Below are 20469 nucleotides of genomic sequence, written 5' to 3'. Positions count from 1 at the left end.
TGCATTTGATCCTTTTATGCTTTTGAATGATGGGGATAAGGAGGTGATACCCCATCACAGCCCTAGTGTAGAATGTTTGGCACCATCAGTTGATTCAATCCTCTGACTGTTGATTAAAGGAATTATTTAGGTAATGACCTCTTTTGAAAATATTTTCTTTATAAATCCTGAAGTCAGAGACCAATCTGGGGAGTAATTTAAATTGTTGATGAACCACAAAATCCACTATGGGAGGTGGAAATAATGTTTCATCATAACCAAATCATATTATATTAATCATTTTCTCAAGAGAATAAGAGGATATTTTGAAATTTCTCCCTCTAGAGTTTTATCTATATTTATTTTTGATGGCATTATATTTTATGAAATGCTATTGTTTTACTACTGGAATCAGTTAATATGATCAAATTGATATCAAGGGTTATGGTAGGGAATCTTAGATTTCTAAATTGTACAGCAAGTTTTTATCATTCAGGGAATGGATTTTCACTCTAGGTCCCAGGCCTTTTTTTTTTTTTTTTTTTTTTCATCTTCTCTTTTGTTTCAGGACATTTCTATTGCTAGGATTTAACTTTCATAAGAGCTGGAGCAATGTCTGTCTTAGTCATGGCTGGTACATAATAAATGATCTGTAATTTTTTAAAGAATGAACTAGTGAGAAAGCAAAATATGTAAAAGGAACTTCTTATACATGTTAACTGCCTAAGAAAAAAGTAACAGATTTTCATTGACATTAGTCAATATTTTTAAAGGTTATTTTAAATAATTTTCAAATATAAGAATTTTTTTAAAATTATATCTATCTTGTTCTCCCTACCCTGCCATAATTAATATACAATAGTTAGTCCTATTTACCCCCATATTTCTAATGTATGCCTTCCTATCTTTTCCCTTTAATTTCCTTATAATATCCCATGGCAAAATGCTTCCCTTCTACCCTAACACACACCTCAACTTTAGACCACAAGCTGAATCAATAAATAATTAACTTCCCCAAGGACTTTGTTTAATAGATTTCCTCCCTCAGTGACCCAACTCATTCAAAATAACTCCTCTTTCTTCATGAGGTGAATATTAATTCTGTTCCAAGGCCAGTTTTTAAAAAGATAGTTGAAAAAAAATCACAAAAAAGCAATGATGTTTGGGGAGAGAACTAACATTTGAAAATGCTACTATTAATACTTTTCTTCATTGTCTTATTTTTATCTCTCTGGACACTCCATCAAGTATTTTGACCATAGAATCCAGAATTTCAGAAATAGAGGAGACCCTTTAAAGACTATTCATTCCATGGCCTTGTTCTGTTCTGGAATTCCTTCTGCTAAGCTGGCTGACTTGCTGAATTTAAATTCAAGACTGCTTTTCCATATATAATTCTGTGCTGCATCTAACTGATGTCTTAAAGACATCCTTATTCATTTAACGGCAAAAGAAGTTAGTATTTATGAAACCTGGAGAAATGATCAACTCTTCTTGGTTTATGCCTTTGTTCCCAAAGCTAAATTTAGGAGTTTGGGGAGGTTCTATTTTGTTTGTTTAGAAAAAAAAATCCCTTTAGCAGAACATTTTTATTATGCTGCTGATTGTTTCTATTAGACATATGCTTAAGTATATATTCTCTCTTAGGCTATACAAACTTAAAAAAAATAAAATAATGTTAAGTGTAATAACAACAATAATAGCTTACTCTGTGCCAGTCACTGTTCAAAGTGCTTTACACACATCATTTCAGTAAATTATAACAACCCCATAAAGGTAGATATTATTATTATTCCCAGCTAACAAATAAGAAAACTTAAGTACAGAAAAAATAAAAAATGTACCCAACATAATGGAGTTGGGATGTATCAGAGCTAAGATTCAAACCTAGGTCAAAGCTAAGATTCAAAATGACTTTCTTTTCTTTTCTTTTCTTTTTTTTTTTTTTTTTGAGACGGAGTTTCGCTCTTGTTACCCAGGCTGGAGTGCAATGGCGCAATCTCGGCTCACCGCAACCTCCGCCTCCTGGGTTCAGGCAATTCTCCTGCCTCAGCCTCCTGAGTAGCTGGGATTACAGGCACACGCCACCATACCCAGCTAATTTTTTGTATTTTTAGTAGACACGGGGTTTCACCATGTTGACCAGGATGGTCTCGATCTCTTGACCTTGTGATCCACCCGCCTCGGCCTCCCAAAGTGCTGGGATTACAGGCTTGAGCCACCGCGCCCGGCCCAAAATGACTTTCAAAGCCATACTTGGAAAGTGGAAGGAGGTTTGGAATTATGCGTGGTTCATTTGTGCTTTTCTTTTCTCTAATAGCACCTAGCGCAGTGATTTCCCAGTAGTTTGCATAGTTGAACACTTTTTAATGCTATATAAACTGAATTGTGACACGACCAGTGTGTATATATGTGTCTGTGTCTTGCATGTGTTGGGGAATGAGAAAGAAAGCAAGAGAGAGCTGTCTTCCCCGGAGGAAGAGATTGGATATTCAGGTTATTAATCTATGACTATGATATACTATCTATGAGAAAAGTATCATCAGAATATTTAGGTGTAGAATAGAATTTCACCAATCTAGCATTGTTCAATAGGTCCAAAATAGTCTTAAATTTTTTTACATATAAGTACATTTATTTAAGCATCATGTTTATAAAGTATATATTTTATTTGAACTAATAGATGACCATCCATACTGCTAGATAGAAATGTTAACTTTCTCTTTTTCTGTGTGTGTGTATTTATATGTGTAGCTATTATTATTATTATTCCCAGTTAACAAATAAGTTAACAGTGTCTAATTGTTATGACAATTAGAACACTATATGAAAGTGTTAAGTTTTTCATTCAGCTTATTTAGCTCATTTTGTGCTTTATCTCTTTATACATTAAATAGGAAAAGGCCACTGACATTATCAATAATAGTAATAAACCCCTCACCATAAAACTCAATCTTTGAAAGTCACTATTAATAAAGCCACATTACCACTCTTCCCCTTAGCTCTTAATTACCTGATATATTATTTCCCTCATTTAATTCCTTTAACTATGTTATAAACTGTGTAGACAGCCATGGTTCATCATTCATCCACGGCTAAGCCTTAACAAAGGTGTCATAGTTCAAAATACTGTAAGAATCAGTAAAGCTCTAGAGATACCCACTGACTTAATGTTTAAAAAAGTATGTGACTCCAGATTGAATGATGAGTTGAAGAAAGTTTTTAAGAAGAACAGTTGTCATAGAAAATTGTCTTCCTCTCTCCTTCCTGACATTCTAGAACACTGATTACCTATGCCACAAGTTGTTGACATATGCCAGTCTTGTTTTTTGGTTTCGCTTAGTTTTGTTTTGCCTTGGTTTTGTTTTTGTGACTCTACAAGGTGACCAGATACCAACTGTCCTTCTGGCGTCAATTGTCCTTCTGGTGTCAATGTGCCCATGCATAGAGAAGAGGAGCCTTTTTCTTTTGCAAAAAAGAAAGAAAGAAAAGCACGTCTAAATTAGGGAAGCTGTGCTGTGTGGGAAGGAAGAGCTCAGAATCTAGATCCAGAAGTCCAGGACTCTCACCCTGGCTCTGCCACTTAATAGCTGATAATCCACTTAATGTTCACTAGGCCACAAAGGAGAATGGTGGGAGTCACCCTGCCTGTCTTTTAAGGTGTTTCCAAGGATCAAATGAAAGGATGATGAAAGAATGTTGGTAAACTATATTTTGCATATTGAGTTGTATTAGTAAAATGAAAACACCTTCTAAAAGATTTTTTCCTATTTCCAGTCACTGTTCAAAGTGCTTTACACACATCATTTCAGTGAATTATAACAACCCCATAAAGGTAGATAAAATCAGATGGGCCTGATTTTGCAGGAATCTCAAGGATCCTGGACTTGAACAACTGTTTCCAATTCTCAGCTTTATTGAATATAGGCAACGATTGAAGATAGTTCTTTATTATTTTAATAACTTGAGAAATCATTGCATCTCTCCTCCTTCTATTTACTTAGTTCTGGGAACTTCTGTTAATGCTTGCTATGTGGACAAATAAAAGATCCTACCCTTGGTCCATCAGAGTGTGGTAGAGATGTTAGGAGCAAATGGTAGATGGTGACTACTGCTGGCATCTACAAGTTCCATTAAACTTAGCTTGGTAGCCTGACTAAATAAGGAGGGGGGATGAAGTGTTACCATTTAAAACTGTCCAAGTTAAAGGCCTTTATTTCCAAGTAGCATTTTAAAATATTCCCAGATTCTAGTGCTATCAGAGTCAAATACTCAGTTTAGAAAAGAAACATGAGAAGCTCTAGGGAGGTCTGTTTTTAAGTTACTATTGTTCCCCAGAACTGTTTGCTCATATTATGATTGGACATAAAGAATCTCTATATAAATAGTAGATATCTATTATTACTGATGAAATTTGTAATGAGAGATACCGCTAAACTTCCTGAAAGCATAATCTATGCTTGTTACTTCTACTTCCTCAGCATGTTACAAAATATAGTGTCTGTATAGCTGTCCTGCCTGTGCTTTTGAGATTTTTTTCCTGAGGATCAAATGAAACAATGATCAAAGAACTTTGGTGAACTGTAATTCACATATTGAGTTGGGTTTGTAAAATGAAAACACCTTCATGCCCATGAATAATCTTCATGTCCCTTGGCCTTCTCACAGTGATCAGTCTCCTGTCTTCATAGATCGGGCAATTGATTAGAAACACTGCCTCCTTGAAACTCAAGTGTTATTTCATGGCAGTTATTTTGTATTGGTAGTCTTCCAAATGCCTATCCATCCAGCTAGACACAGACATTTAGATCTCTGTCAGTGTGTGTGTGTGTGTGTGTGTGTGTGTGTGTGTTTGTGTATACACATGTTTGTGATGTATGTCTTTTGTTATGACAATTAAGCCACTGTTTTGAAAGTGCCCTCCCTCTCTGCCTCCTTTTACTCTTTAGCATTCCATTCTCTCCCACCCCCTATAAAATGTAGACATTCCTCATATTTTTCCACTTAACTTCATTGTCTCCTTTCTCTGTACTTTACTTCTTCTATTCAACACATATTTATGAAGCCACTGAGAACATAAGAGCAAATAGGACTTGCTGTGTTTGTTTCATTCATTCATTCAGCAAGCCCCTCCTCTCAGGAAGCTGTCCATTGAGTGGAGAAGACAGATAATAAGCAAGAAAACAACTGCATATGATATTTGCTAGTTGTGACAAGAGCTGTGAATAACACAAACATGATATAGATAAAGAATAAATAACAAGGGATGACAAGGAGGGAAGGTCTCTCTAAGAAGGTGATGTCTAAACTGAGATCAGAAGGTGGAGGAGGCATTGGGGGCCTAGAGATGGAATGCAGTGTTTCAGGCAGGAGAACAGTGTGAGCAGAGCCCCTAAAGTGGAAAGAATGTGATGTGTTTGTGGATCTGCAAAAAAGTCAGTATGGCTGGAGCAGAGTAATAGAGAGGGAAAGTGACGTAGATGTAGCTGAAGAGGAAGGCAAAGACCAGATCATGCAGGACCAGTTAGGTTATGTATGGAATTCAAATAAGAGCAATGGGAAGCCATTGGAGGATTGTGTGCAGCTAGTGAACCAATAGGATTTATGAACCTAAAAGGTTTCTCTGATTTCTGCATGCAAAATAGATCAGGGAATTATAGAAGCCAAAGGACCCAGTAGGAGGCTACTATAGTCTGAGCAAGAAACTCATGACTTTTTCTGTATATAGATGACCCCCAAATCTATGTTTCCAGACCAGATCTCTTTTGCCTTTGATTACTAGACCAGTGGTTTTCAATATATTGTCCCTGGATGTTGGTGCCCTGGCACCACCTTGTTATTTAATCTTTATTTAAACTTGTTCTTTATATGAGGTTGCTTTTTAGAAATACAAATTCATGTGCCCCCCACCCCACTCCAACCTGGTAAATCAGGAACTCAGGGGATGAAACTCAGAAAACTGCCTTTAACAAGCTCTCCAGGTGATTCTGATGCATGGTAAAGCTTGAGGACCACTACTCTAGGCTAGTAATTTTCGAAATTTAGTGATATCTGGATCACCTGTAGTGCTTATAAAGCCACACATCTCTGGGCCCCACCACAGAATTTCTTCCCCAGGCTGAGGACTGGGAGGAGAAAGCCAAGAATTTGCATTTATAAGCCACTTCCAGGTGATGCCGATACTGCTAGTTTAGCTACTGCATTTTTAAAATCCCCAACTACTTAAGTGACACCTCCACCAACTACCCACCAATACTTCAAAATTCAACATGTGCAGAACCAGATTCATTCATGTGTCACCTGCCCAGTCTCCCACAAGCATTTTCTCCTACACTGCCTGCTTGCCCGCAATGTTCTTATTATCCAGACTTGTGCCTGCTCTGTCAGTCCTTTTCTGTCATTTTTTCTCTTACCTCCTATCTTCAGCCAATTTTCAAGTCCTAAGGCTTATAATTCCACCTTGTCTTTCCTGTTTGTTCTCTCTATTTTGTCACCACCTAGTTTAGGTTCTCATTGTCTCGTTTGGGTAACTAGTTTGTTGTTTGTTTGGTTGAGACACAGTCTCACTCTGTTGCCCAGGCTGCAGTGCAGTGGCATGACGTCAGCTCACCCTCCACCTCCTGGGTTCAAGCAATTCTCCTGCCTCAGCCTCCCAAGTAGCTGGCAGTCACCACCATGCCCAGCTAATTTTTGTATTTTGGTAGAGAAAGTGTTTCACCCTGTTGGTCAGGCTGGTCTTGAGCTACTGACCTCAAGGATCCACCTGCCTTGGCCTACCAAAGTGCTGGGATTACATGTGTGAGCCACTGCACCCATCCTGGGTACCTATTAAAATCCATTACTAATCACCTGTCCTAATTCTCTCAACAATTAATGAATTAATCATTGTTTCTGGTGATGGAGACCATGAAGGTGTTCAGGTGATCTTATAAATATTAAACAGTGAGAGCTATTTCAAAGTTTCCCATCCTTGAATATGCATTAGAATTGTCTAGAACAATTTTTAAAGCTACTAATGACCAGGGGTTATCCCTAGAGATTCTGATTTAATAGGTCTTAGTGGTGACCCAGGCATACTTTTTTCAAAGCTCTTCAGGTGGACTGAGAACCACTAGAATATATGAAAGCCTCTCAACAGATGAAGACAGTCAGTGACTCATCAGTTGATTGAACATGGGGACTAAAGGGGAGGTCTAAAGATGAGAGATGACTCTGAATAGGTTTATGAAATCAGGTGTCAGGAGCCTGGGGACGGACAGAAACAGGGAATTCAAGGGAAGAACTGATTTTGGAGGCAAGAGGATGCCAAGTTCTGGATATACTAAGTGTAAGTGGCAGAAAGATATCTAACTGGGAATGTCAATAACGCTATTGGAATGTGACTGTGCAGCATGACGGGTCTGTTCTAGAGATAATGATTGGAGGCTGGTTTACAAGAGGTGGTGGTTGAAGGTGCTAGGTGTATGAGAACCTTGAGAGAGGGTTTAGGCTCTGTGTTTCCCAGGGTAGCTTTTCAACCTACAGTAAAATCACTGGAGCTGCTTATTTAAAATGCAGTTTCCCAGGTCCTTCTCCTAGAATGTCTGATTCTGTGGGTCAGAATTAGGGCCTTGAGGGTCTGAAATTTGTTATGACTTCTAAGGTGATGGCAATGCACAATAAAATTTGAGTACCACTAGGCAGAGCAGAAGAGAAGAAAAGGTGTGAGTACAGAAACTTGAGGAACATCTAATGGTTGGAAGATGAAGACTTAAAGAGAGCCTAGCGAGAGGAAGAAGAGAGGACCAGTCATAGCAGTAAGCGTAGTAAGATTCTGCTGAATCTGAAAGGCAGTGAGAGGAGTTTAAATAAAAAGCAATGGGCAATGGTTTTCTTACAGACAATGCCTCAGGCAATACAGCCCTGCATTTTCCTTTTTTAGGTCAGGTTGCTTCTGACCAACCTAAGCTTCATACCAACCTTCCTGTAACCAGAGTAATAATTAAAAACCCAAATTTGGGGTCAAAATGCTATATTTGAACCAAATTCTCTTCTGTGAACTTTTCTACCTAGTGTGAGCAAATAACCTCTCTTGGGCCCATTGTGCCATCTGTAAATGGAGATGATGTCAATTGTTGAATATGATTGTTATAAATAAATAACACCATGTTTATAAAGTACTTAATATTGTGCCCTAGCATTTATGAACTGTTTGATAAATGGTAGCTACTATTTATATGCCCCAAAGCACTATGTGTGGCATATTGAAAGTGCTCTAAGAAATTTCTGAATTTAAATTTGATATGTCATGAAGAAGGAATATTCCCCAGCTGTTTCTAATCTGGTTCTATAATAACTAGCTATCTTGGAATAATCACGCCAGATCTGAAGCAACTGCAACAGTATGGCCAGCTGCCTTTGGAAACAAGATAATCAAATGATCAATAAATATCAGTTGAACTCCCTGCTCTGTGCATGCAATAAGAATCTTGACCTTAGGAGTCTATAATCTAATCAGATAGACTACTTATAAAAGAGTAGAAAATGAGCCAGACACAGTGGTGCATACCTGTAGCCCCAGCTACTAGAGAGGCTGAGTCACGAGGATCACTTAAGCCCAAGAGCTTAAAAAAAAATAACAAAACAAAACAAAACAAAACTTTAAAAGAAAGGGTAAAGGATAGAAATTCAACCTTTATAGGCTATATCATATAGAATGTATCTTATAGGAGAGCTGACTGTTAGCTGAGATGGTTAAGGAAGATTCCATAAAGGAATTGAAATTGAACTTCTTTAGTCTGTTTAAAGAAACCACGGGGCCCCATGCACACTAAAGGATCTCCTTATTGACTTGAAAGAGTTCATTTATTCAGTCCAGTGGTGTTAGCCCTTAACAATTCTTAGCCCTTGAATCTTGAAATCTGAATATTTTTATTCTATCAAATAATGAAAGCAAAATGTACAGCTCATGAATACATGGTTTTAAAAAGGAAGATTTTTGGCTGGATTTGACAAATTGGATATGCTTAACACAATAGCAGCCTCACTTGAGGCATTGGCTATAACAATGGGAGGTGGATACAGTTTTTGAAAATAGCTATTTTTCAAGGGGTATTAGGACATATATTTTTTTCTCAAATGGGAAGAAAGTTAGTTGATGAAATGTCACAGTTCTTATATCCAAGGCACTGAATTGGCTTCTGCAAATCTTGCCAAAGATGAACACAAGAAGGTTAAGCTCTTATGTGTCTGGTCCCATCTGACCAGCAAGGGCACCTTGTAAAAGGAAATCTACCCTGGTGGGCTTAGTCAGTTGCTGCTGTCATGCATACTGCAAGTTCAGGCAAATTACATCTTACTATAAGTTTCATCATGTTTCTAACTCTACATATAACTCAGATACTTGGCTCCTGGTGGATAAACCAAAGCCAAGCCTATAAATGTAGTTGGCCCAAAAAGCAGCAAAAGCAAATTAATTAATTGAATTTAATCATGAATCTCAATTTTAATTGACTATTATTATGCTGGTTTCATCACTTATTTATCTTTTGAGAGTCACTAATTATATTATTATCACAGCTTTTACTAACTTTATTTAGGACACTTTTCTTCCAAATGAGAATATTTTGATACTTTGTAAAAGAATAAAAAAGACTTTTCAGAAATTTTACATCTAAATCATAGTTTAACAGCAATTATTCAGGTAAATTCCAACTCCAAAGAGTGGGAAAAACCAGAAATAGTCATAGGACTGCTGAAATCAATATTGGAAAATCACAGAGAAGGAAAACAGTACCAGAAAACTGGAAACAGGCAAGTGCCATCCAGACCTTCAGAATGAAAAAAAAGGGAAAACTACTACCATAAGCCTGATAGCCCTCATCAAATTTCTAGAACAAATTAACTTAACATTTATAGACTGTATGCCCTCTCACTCTCGTGTGCTTTGTAAAACTTGGAAAATAAAATGGCAATTTTTAGGAGCCAGCATGAATTTATTAAGTAGTCTGATGAAATTTTTTTTAAAAAATCCTAAGAATTATCATGTTCAAGTTCATTCTCCTCTGATTATTTAATTAGCACTGCTATTACATAGCTTCCATGCTCATAAGAAGACTAGACTACTCTTTAAATAATAAGAAAAGCGACAATGTTTTCTACTTTACATAAAACCTGTCAGAGCTTTGGTGTCTTCATCTACAAAATATGAACAACAATAATCCCTGACCAACCTCCATGATATAAATTATGGGAAAGTGCTTTTTACAGTGTTAATGACATGTTATAATAAAGTAATCTTACAATAAAGCAGAAGAAGGAAAAAGAAGAGGAGAACGAGAAAGGAAAAAATAACAGTAGGAAATGCAAGTGTAATTTTTTTTTAATTGAGGGTAGAGAAAGACCTTCATGAAAGATCCCTTTCATTCATTTTTTTTTTAATGTAAGGGAAATGAGGCCCAGGGAAAGTAACTTGTGTTGTCTCACAGCAAGTTAATGGTGAGAGGAAAGAAAATCAAAAAGGGAAAGAAAAAATAAATCAGAAGTCAAGAGGAAATTCATGCAAGAACTGACCCAAGAGGGCTGACATAACTAGCCAGGCCCTCTCGCTTAGCTCTGAAAATGCTACTCAGCCAAGTGGACCCATGTCGGACCATAGTTCCTGCACAATAATTTCCCAAGGGTCTGAAATGCAAAGTCAAATGCCCCCTTCCATCCTCAGTACTCCCCCCATCTTGTACACATACCTTTCCCTTTCCATGCCAATGTCTAGAGAGGAAAAATTAGACCTACATATGATTGCTTTGCTCTCATCCCTCCATTTTACAAAAGGAAACTACAAAATATAAAATAAAATCCTTTAGATTCCTTTAAAGATCCAAATTACTTTAGCAATTCAAAGAAAATTGTACATTCTCCAAAATACTGTAGATGATTTTTACACTACCAAAACATCTACCTGTTTGATTTATTGGAATAGGAATGTGTCTATTGTAACTTAATGGTTTTTTTCTTTTAATAGCAATTAAGTCAGTAAAACTAACAATGGTAGGACAATATGAGTCATATGTGGAGCAGTGACTTAAGGGATAAAAACTTTTTAAAATATTTTATGTAGAAAGACAAGTTTTTTATTGAGTTATATCTTATTACAGAAGTGAAGATGATGAAAGAGATATTCCCATGAATTTATAATTTTAGAAACAGCATTTAAAAAAAAAAAAAAAAAAAAACTTCTGACCAAATGTTATGTTGCTCTCTAGGATTGGAAAACAGTTGCTTAGCAAACTGTTAGTTCAAATCATCACAAGAAAGATGTGTGTGTTTCTTACTACTTGTATATTGTGAACACATTTGAAAGCCTGCTTTATTCCTATGTTTGTATGCATCTCAGTTTTATAAGCACTAAAGCCACCCCACATGGTAAAGAAATAAAGGGGGAATGATTTCCTTAAATTGCTGTTGTTGTCAATGAGACAGATCTGCCACTAGCCCAGCAAACAGCTAATAGCAGATCATAAATTCCTTTGCTTTAAGACAGACTGCCCTGATAACACAGATCAGTGGTTCCACAGATTACTTCTGAATATAGATTCAGGGGACCAATAGTCCCTGCCCAAAAAAGAAAAACCATTTGTATAAAGTGGGTTTCAGGAAATGTAACAGAAAGGCATTCACCCTAACAATAATTTAAACTAATTTTTTAAAAATAAAGTTTTTACTTTCTCCTTTTCATTTCCAAAGTCACTGTTTCAAAAAACCATCCAACTACTTGATGATACTGTCACAGCAGTGAGCATTGATAAACGCCTAGTTGAAGGCTATGTTTTAGAGTTCAGAAATGCACTGTTGAAGTTATGACTATAAACAGAATAGTTAGGGACATTTTGACCAAAATAACAGTTATAAGTCAGTAGAGTCTAATCAATTAAGCTGTCTGTAATGGTCAACCAAACCTGAGTCATTCTTAATCCAAAAAGCAACTTTTTTATATCAAATCATACCCAATTCATTTGCTTCAGTATTATACAGAGCAGTTTGGATAAGTAATCAAATGCATGTGGATTATACATAAAGTACCTCTCTGACTGCCTACATTCCACCTTGACCCTCGTGGTTGATCAAGCTGGATTTTTCTTCCTCACTGAATTCCACCACTTCATGCCACCTCTGCTACTGCTATACTATGCCACCATCTCCCATCTGAAGACTTTATTCCCTTCTGTGCTTCCACTCTTGACCCCATGGTCTATTCTCCCCTTTAAAAGGGTCCCATGGAAAAGTCTGACCAATTATGCATCTGACAAAGATCTAGTATCCAGTATCTACAAGGAACTTAAACAAATTTACAAGAAAAAATAAATAAATAATTTAAAAGCGGGCAAACAGACACTTTTCAAAAGAAGACATACATGCAGCCAACAAGTATATGGAAACAAAAGCTCAGCATTGCTGATCATTAGAGAAACGCAAATCAAAACCACAATGAGATACCATCTCACACCAGTTAGACGGCCTGTAATTAAAAAGTCAAAAAATAACAGATGCTGACCAGATCACGGAGAAAAAGGAATGCTTTTATACTGTTGGTGAGAATGAATATTAGTTCAAACATTGTGAAGACTGTGGCAATTTCTCAAAGACCTAAAAACAGAACTACCACTAGACCCAGAAATCCATTAGTGGGTATATACCCAAAGGAATATAAATTATTCTATTATAAAGACACATGAATGCATATGCTCATTGCAGCACTATTCATAATACCAGAAACATGAAATCAACCTCAATGTCCATCAGTGGCAGGCAGGATAAAGAAAATGTGGTACATACACACCATGGAATTCTATGCAGCCATAAAAAAGAACAAGATATGTCCTTTGCAGGAACATGGATAGAGCTGGACAGAGGCCATTATCCTTAGCAAACTAACACAGGAACAGAAAACCAGGTACCACATACTCTTACTTATAAGTGGGAACTAAATGATGAGAACATGTGGACATACAGAGAGAAACGACACACACTGGGGCCTATCAGAGGATGGGAGGAGGCAAAGGATCAGGAAAAATAACTAATGGGTACTAGGCTTAATACCTGGGTGATGAAATAATCTGCACAACAAACCCTATGACACAAGTGTGCCTATATAACAAACCTGCATTTCTACCCCAGACTTAAAAGTTAAATAAATATATATACAAAAGCATCCCATCAGAAGGTCATTTCTAAAACACAGATCTGATCACATTGCTCTCTGATTTGAAATCCTTCCAAAGACCTTTATGGGATGGCCCTAGACACCCCTCCAACCTCACCTCCTGCCATCCACCTCCAGTCATTCCACTCCAGCCATGCTCACCTCCTTGCAGCTTCCGGACCACACCAGTCACACTCTGCCTCAGGAATTTTGTTCCACTGTTGTGGTTTATATCGATAACTGCATGGTGCAGGCATATGCTGAAATTCCCACTCAGTGGAGAGATTGTTCTGACCAACTTATCTGAAATACTAGTCCCTCACCCACCACCACCACCACCCATTGCTCTCTATCCTTTTGCCTTGATTTTGCTTTCTTCAGAGCATTTTTCATGTTATATTATTCACCTGACTTTTTATTTAATGACTGTCTTGCCACATTAGAATACCAGTTCCATGAGGTCAGGGCCTTTATCCTGGTATTCAGTGCTGTATCACTGGCACCTAAAGTGGTACCAGCACAAGGCCAGGCATGGTGGCTTGTACCTGTAATCCTAACACTTTGGGAGGCCAACGTAGTATTTCGCTTGAGTTCAGGAATTTGAGACCAGCCTGGGTAACATGGCAAAACCCTGCCTCTATAAAAAAATAATAATAATACAAAAATTAGCTGGGCATGGTGTCACATGCCTGTAGTCCCAGCTACTTGGGAGGCTGAGGCAGGAAGATCACTCGAGTTTGGGAGGCAAGGTTGCAGTGAACCAAGCTTGAGCCACTGAACTTTAGCTTGGGCAACAGAGTAAGACCCTGTTTCAAAAAATAAAAAAAATAAATAATAATAATAATAATAAAGTGGCACCAGCACAGAGCAGGCCCTCAATAAATACTATGGGATATAGAAAGATAGCTTCAGATGTGGAGGAATTATAACCCTGATGCATTGTTGGTAGGAATATATAAAGGTGCAATCATTTTTCCAATGCATAGAACCACCATTTGACCCAAGAATTCCACTGCTAGATGTATATCCAAAGGAATGGAATCCAGGGACTCAAACAGATATTTGTACACCAATATTCATGGCATCACTGTTCACAAGAGCCAAAAGATGGAAATAATACAATTTTCAATTAACAGATGAAGGGCTAAACAAAATGCAGTATATACTTACAATGATACATTATTCTATCACAAAAAGGAATGCTATTTTTTTTTTTTTTTTTTTTTTTTTTTTTTTTGAGACGGAGTTTCGCTCTTGTTACCCAGGCTGGAGTGCAATGGCGTGATCTCGGCTCACCGCAACCTCCGCCTCCTGGATTCAGGCAATTCTCCTGCCTCAGCCTCCTGAGTAGCTGGGATTACAGGCACGCGCCACCATGCCCAGCTACTTTTTTTTGTATTTTTAGTAGAGACGGGGTTTCACCATGTTGACCAGGATGGTCTCGATCTCTTGACCTTGTGATCCACCCGCCTCGGCCTCCCAAAGTGCTGGGATTACAGGCTTGAGCCACCGCGCACGGCCAGGAATGCTATTTTGATATATGATATAACATGGTTGGACACAGAAAATATTATGCTGAGTGAAATAAGTCAGATACAAAAGGAAAACATTATATGATTCCACTTATATGAGATACCTAGAAAAAGCAAGTTCATAGAGACAGGATATAGAATAGATATTACCAGGGGCTGAGAATAAGGGGAAGGAAGCGATATTGCTAATCAGGTATGGAGTTTTTGTTGGGGATAATCAAAAATTTGGGTGTACATAGTGGTGTTGGTTAGGTAACATTGTGAATATATATAATGCTACTGAATCTACACGTACAAATGTTCAAAATGATAAATATTGTTTCATATATATTTTACCACAATAAAAATACGCATAGCCAAGATCAGAAAAAAATGATAGCTTGAAAGAATGATAACATTTCTTCCCAACTTAGACAGGAGAATAGCAACATGCGATGTCTGTGATAGTTCAGGTGCACCAATTGCAAGCTAACAATAGGAAGATGAAAAGGGAATAAAGCAGAGAGAGAATATTGTAGAACAAAACAGCTTTGCAAAACGATGCATTGAGGCCAATATCTAGGCAAGTATGAAACCTCTTACCTTTCTCTCCAGCAGTGCAGTGGAGGCTTACCAGCCCCGAAAACTAAATAATCCTTCGATCCTTCAGAGGATACCACAGGGGTTCATCCTGATTCGGTTATTCATCCAAAACAGACTTCGGGGCTTTGGAACAGCTCAGTTCCACAGAGTCGTCCAGGAGCCCAGTTTCCTTCTGGTTTTTCTGTTGCTCTTGTTTCGCCTTCTGTGGAAGGTTCTCCGCACGAGAATTGTTGCTAATGTCTCAGCAGTTCCACTTCTACGGGAAGGGGAAATTAAAGAAATTGAGAACAAGCAATGTCTTGTTAAGGAGGTGATACCGGTGTTTCACGTATCACTTTTGATCCCAGCTGAGTTTAGTCACATCATCATGTTCAGCTGCAAGGAAGACTGGAAAATCAGACTCCACCAGGCCATGTAATCTGCTAAAATTCTGGAAGGGGGAATTATTCTACACGGGTAGAATGGATACTTGGGGACAGCCAGTAGTCTCTACTCAACTTGTTAGTCAGGCAGTACTGAAACAACCTACTATCAGACAGTATTCAAGACCCTATGTGGATACCAAGGGAATATCCAGGTTCAAGGAGTTCCCAGTCTTTCATGTGTCATAAGACAAGTACACACCATAACACAAAGTAGACTATAAAATCCGTAGCAAGACAAAAGTGCTACCAAAGGACTTGAAAGTAGAGAGACTGACCATCAGAAACTGAGCTTTCCAAATTCTTTCCAAACTGATGAGCAATCTCTCTACTTTGGTAGCACTGAGGTTGCTTTAAATAACAGGGAGAGAAAGGAGATTTTAGGTGGAACAAAGGGCTAGAGGGGAAAATGTGGAAGGCATGTCTTAAAAAGCAAACTTCATTGATTGGTTCAGTTCTAGCATCCAGTAGGAATCAGAGAATTATTGGAGAAGAGTCTGAGGACTTTTTATTTCTATTTACCTGGCATGGGAACTGACAGAGAGTTTTTGAACAGGGCAGTAATATGGTCAGAGTTGGCTTTATAAAGACCATCAGTGAATACAGAATGGGTGGGAGTAGGTAGACACTAAATATGGGGAGGTGACATGGAAGAAGGTCACAGTCAGTGTCTAAAGAGGGTTTTCTGATAAGACAGTTTTATAGGAAATTTAAAAAAAAAAAAAAAAAAAAAAAAAAAAAAAAAAAAAAAAAAAACACCTCTTAAGTTACCCTGGTCAAATATTACGCTGAATTACATGTTAATAACAAATATTTATTAAGTGCCTACACCAGGCTTAAGCTAGCAGCTCTCAAACCTTTCTGACTATGTGTAGGAAGAAACGAACTTCCTCCCCTCAATCCATTTTCACAAATATATTTGGAAACAAAGATTTTTGTAAAACAATACTTCAGCCAATTCATTCTGCTCTTTGTCTACTGTATTTTTTTTTTCTTAATTGTAGACCAGGCCACTGAATTGTTTATCACTTGAAAAAACACTTATTTAGGTACCAGGAGATAGGTAGGATGGATACAGTATAAGAGCTATACAAGTCTTTTAAAAGATTATCTCTGTTAAGAGAAGGAAAGACAGGCACAAACACAAATGACCACCAGACAAGATAGGGATATCATGGAGTTCTGGATCTGGAAGGGACCCAAGAAGCCATTTTATCTTAACATTTCATGTAATTAGTGGGAAGACAATGCTCGGAAATATTAACTAACTTACTCAACAGCACAAAGCAAGTTAGTGCTGCAGATGCAAGATAAGTGGAGCCTCTTGGAGACGTCCTAGGACCTTCTAATGTTGTTAATTTTTTAAGCATAATTTTAAAACATATATTGCAATTTTATTTAATTTGCATAGAGTAAATAATGCTTTAAATACACATACCACAAATCCTGCTCAGACGTTCTATTCATATAAGTGTAGCTTTTCTTTAAATATTCACTTACACTATATTATCAGTGGTGTGAAGTGGCAACGGGACACATATTTAAAGTATGAGAAATGGCTTATTTCAGCCCAGTCAGTGGATCTTTGTGACTGAATTATCTCTTTTTTGAAGTTAGTATCAAAGGTATAAATTTGAGGCTCTTAGGTCCCTCAGAAATAAGCGCTAGTCAAATGGACCAGCTGAATCCTTATCCCCAAATCCCCATCTCCATCAAAAAAAAAAGCAGGGGCTGGGTACTATGGCACACCCGTATAGTTCCAGCTACCCAGGAGGCTGAGGCAGGAGGACTGCTTCAGCCAAGGCATTCATTATTGCCAGCCTGGGCAATAAACCATCTCTAAAAAAGAAAAAGGGGAAAAAAGGGGCAAAAGTATCTTGATTCCCAGTTCTACTCGCTGTTCTAGGATATGATTAGCTCCTCAAAATACTGCGCTCTTTGGAGTCACATTGCCGTCTTTACATTATCCTTTAACATACGAGGTTATGGCTTTGATGTGGCTGCCAAAAAATACTGAATCACACGTTTCAGGTAGCATATCTCGTTGATCGTTTGCACAATTTTTCACCTTGGCTATCTTCTACTTAGAAAAATATTATAAAGTGAACTTCTAAAATTTTACCAGTTAATAATGTCCAGAACTTTCCATTAAATAACCCATGTTAATGTCCTTCATACCAATCTCTCTGTTTTCAGTTTTTTAAAGCATTGCTCTATTAAATCATGTTAAATTAAGCTACTCTATCCTTTTCTGATAGAGTTTGGAAAAAGTTGATTGTGATAATCTACATTCTTGACAATTTAATAAGAAAGTTGAGTATTTTGAGGCATAGTTACAACCTAAATATTCTAATGTTTATTCTATTTTATGCTCACAATCATGAAACCCATGTGACAGTCACATTTGGACATTACAATTTTTCTGCAAATTATCATATGGTGTTAGCATTTGTTTAAAAAATTGTTTAAAGGACAGATTTATATATATGTACATATGGTATAAGCTATTAAATGGTTTATTGTAATGTAGGTAATTTATTACATTTCTCTTTAAGAACTTCTGCCAACATTTTAATTAGAAATTTATAGAAATTTTTTGCAAAATATAACAAAGTTCTTTACAGTTGATTTTGTTATTTGTGGCTTAAACACAGTTGTATTGCATTTTTTTAACAACTAAATGACTTCCACATGAAGAGGTATGCTCACTGTCTCTCCTCTCCATTGAAATCCACAGACGTCTTGCAGGAAACGCTCTGACATACATTCCCAAGGGAGCATTCACTGGCCTTTACAATCTTAAAGTTCTGTAAGTAAACCTAGTATTATTGGATATATTTCTGATTTTAGTATCAAATGGCTGCTAATAAACTTGAGTCTCTCTAATAAACTATTTAAATCCATGGGATAATTCATCTAAGTTCAAGTCTACTTCATTGGTACCATAGAACCATATCATGGCTGCTAATAAACTTGATTCTCTCTAATAAACTATTTAAATCCATGGGATAATTCATCTAAATTCAAGTCTACTTCATTGGTACCATAGAACCATATCATACTTGGCTATATTTGTATGTGAAAAAAAATTCATCTCTCCTTTTCTAACTTTAATATCTAAAATTTTTGCCTTTCAATAACTACCTTATCAACTCAGACTTTTAAAAGAGTATTTCCCTTTCCCTTTGTGTTATGAAATAGGTAAATATGTCTTCAAAAGCATTTTGATGACTGAGTGAATAAATCACTGTGATGCTGACATAATGAGATCACAGCTTCAAACAGGTTTCAAAAGGCATCAGCTAAAACAACCAAGTTTGTGTTCTACCTGTGAATAGATAGGGCAAAGCCTAGTGTAGAGCAAATACGCTGAACAGTTGTTTATTTAAGAAATGTTAATTCGTTGAAAAATATAAACATGAGGCTTCTCATTCTTTAATATCCAACAATTTGTTTTTCAGAAAACTCATTTTGTTTTTCAGAAAACTCATTTTTTTCAGAAAACTCATTACTATTGAATACCTCCTTCTTTTGGTACCCATTGTTTAATTTTCTTTTAGTTTGTTCTGTGAAGAAAAAAAGAGGCACTTAACGTAGAGAAAATAAATAATGCAAGGAAAAGTTTATTTCAGAAAAAAAAAATTCTGATTTTCTTTCTTTGACATAAAAGTTATTAACTGCAATATATTTCTGCTTATTGAAAATTGCATTTCAATGGCCTAAAAGACACATAGGTTAAAAAACTGTTTAATTTACATCTAATATTTTGTTAAAAGTGAAATTCAACAATAGAACTGTTATGTGATCTCCTTAGGAGATTGGATTTGGTTTCCCTTCCTCTCCTTGAATTTTTTTCTATTTTCCCTATTTTTTTTATTTTTATTTACTTATTTATTTTTTTTGCTACTAAGAAGAAATGATTTTAAGTTGTCATGTTGCCAAAACCTAATAGTAATTCCTTATGTGGTAAAATTCTGAGTTGTAGCACCAGCTCCAATGCATATAGTTTCACAAACCCAGAAAAACATTTGGAACCATTCAAAACGTATCATGAGAGTCAAGTTTAGATAAGACAACTAAAGTGATATTTTCCCTATGTTGAGCTATATACCACTAAGTGTTTGGGATACTTGTTAAATTTTACTAGATTCAATTATTTTAATTCACTTAATGAAGTGTATATTGGATATATAAGGTAGTGTGTGTATCTCCAGACATCATAATTATACTTTAATTATAAATATGTAAAATGAATACATATAAATTAATATGGTATATATGAATTATATATAAACTAGTTATAATTGCATATAATTATCATTTTAAATCCTTTAATTCTTAAATATGAATTATACATGTCTTACACTAATTTTTCTATCATAACTTTTTAAATTTTATATTAATAGTTATACTGTTATATGTCTCTAACTACATCATATTACTAGTGAATGTTTGTTTCCCGAAATGCACTAAAGATCCATGAAATTAGAGATGTCATTTGTCTTGGTCACTGGATATCCCCAGCTTCTAGAACACTTCCTTACTTGTAGACATTCAATAAATACTTGTTGAATTAATGATTCAGGCTGATGATCTAGAGAGAATAGGGGAGTTCTAGGCTTTTCAACTGTTTCTTCAGTTTGTATGATATTAACTCAGTGCTATATGTTTATTAATGGAATATCTATTGTGTATCAAACATAAAAGTTGTGCCTTCAGATCTGATACGTACTTCTACCTGCAAATGTTTTTGACCCAGAATGCTCCTGCACACACT

General features: G+C 36.5%; 1 protein-coding gene and 1 long non-coding RNA gene across 2 annotated transcripts in view; one reads left to right on the top strand and one right to left on the bottom strand.

The window, feature by feature from the left end:
• Positions 1-15521, bottom strand: part of LOC141585103 (uncharacterized) — a 96319-nt gene extending 80798 nt beyond the window's left edge. The window contains exon 1 of the long non-coding RNA XR_012518412.1: positions 15271-15521. This is a non-coding gene — a long non-coding RNA (uncharacterized LOC141585103). The remainder of the gene's footprint in view (positions 1-15270) is intronic.
• Positions 1-20469, top strand: part of LGR5 (leucine rich repeat containing G protein-coupled receptor 5) — a 143885-nt gene that overhangs the window by 65439 nt on the left and 57977 nt on the right. Inside the window, exon 3 of the mRNA XM_003927802.4 lies at positions 18430-18501. Within this exon, the coding sequence (XP_003927851.2) occupies positions 18430-18501 (72 nt within the window). The remainder of the gene's footprint in view (positions 1-18429; positions 18502-20469) is intronic.

This window comes from Saimiri boliviensis, chromosome 7, assembly GCF_048565385.1.
Source record: "Saimiri boliviensis isolate mSaiBol1 chromosome 7, mSaiBol1.pri, whole genome shotgun sequence".
Classification (NCBI taxonomy): Eukaryota; Metazoa; Chordata; class Mammalia; order Primates; family Cebidae; genus Saimiri; species Saimiri boliviensis.
The sequence above is the reverse complement of the archived record's forward strand: the minus strand, read 5'-3'. Positions and strand labels throughout refer to the sequence as shown.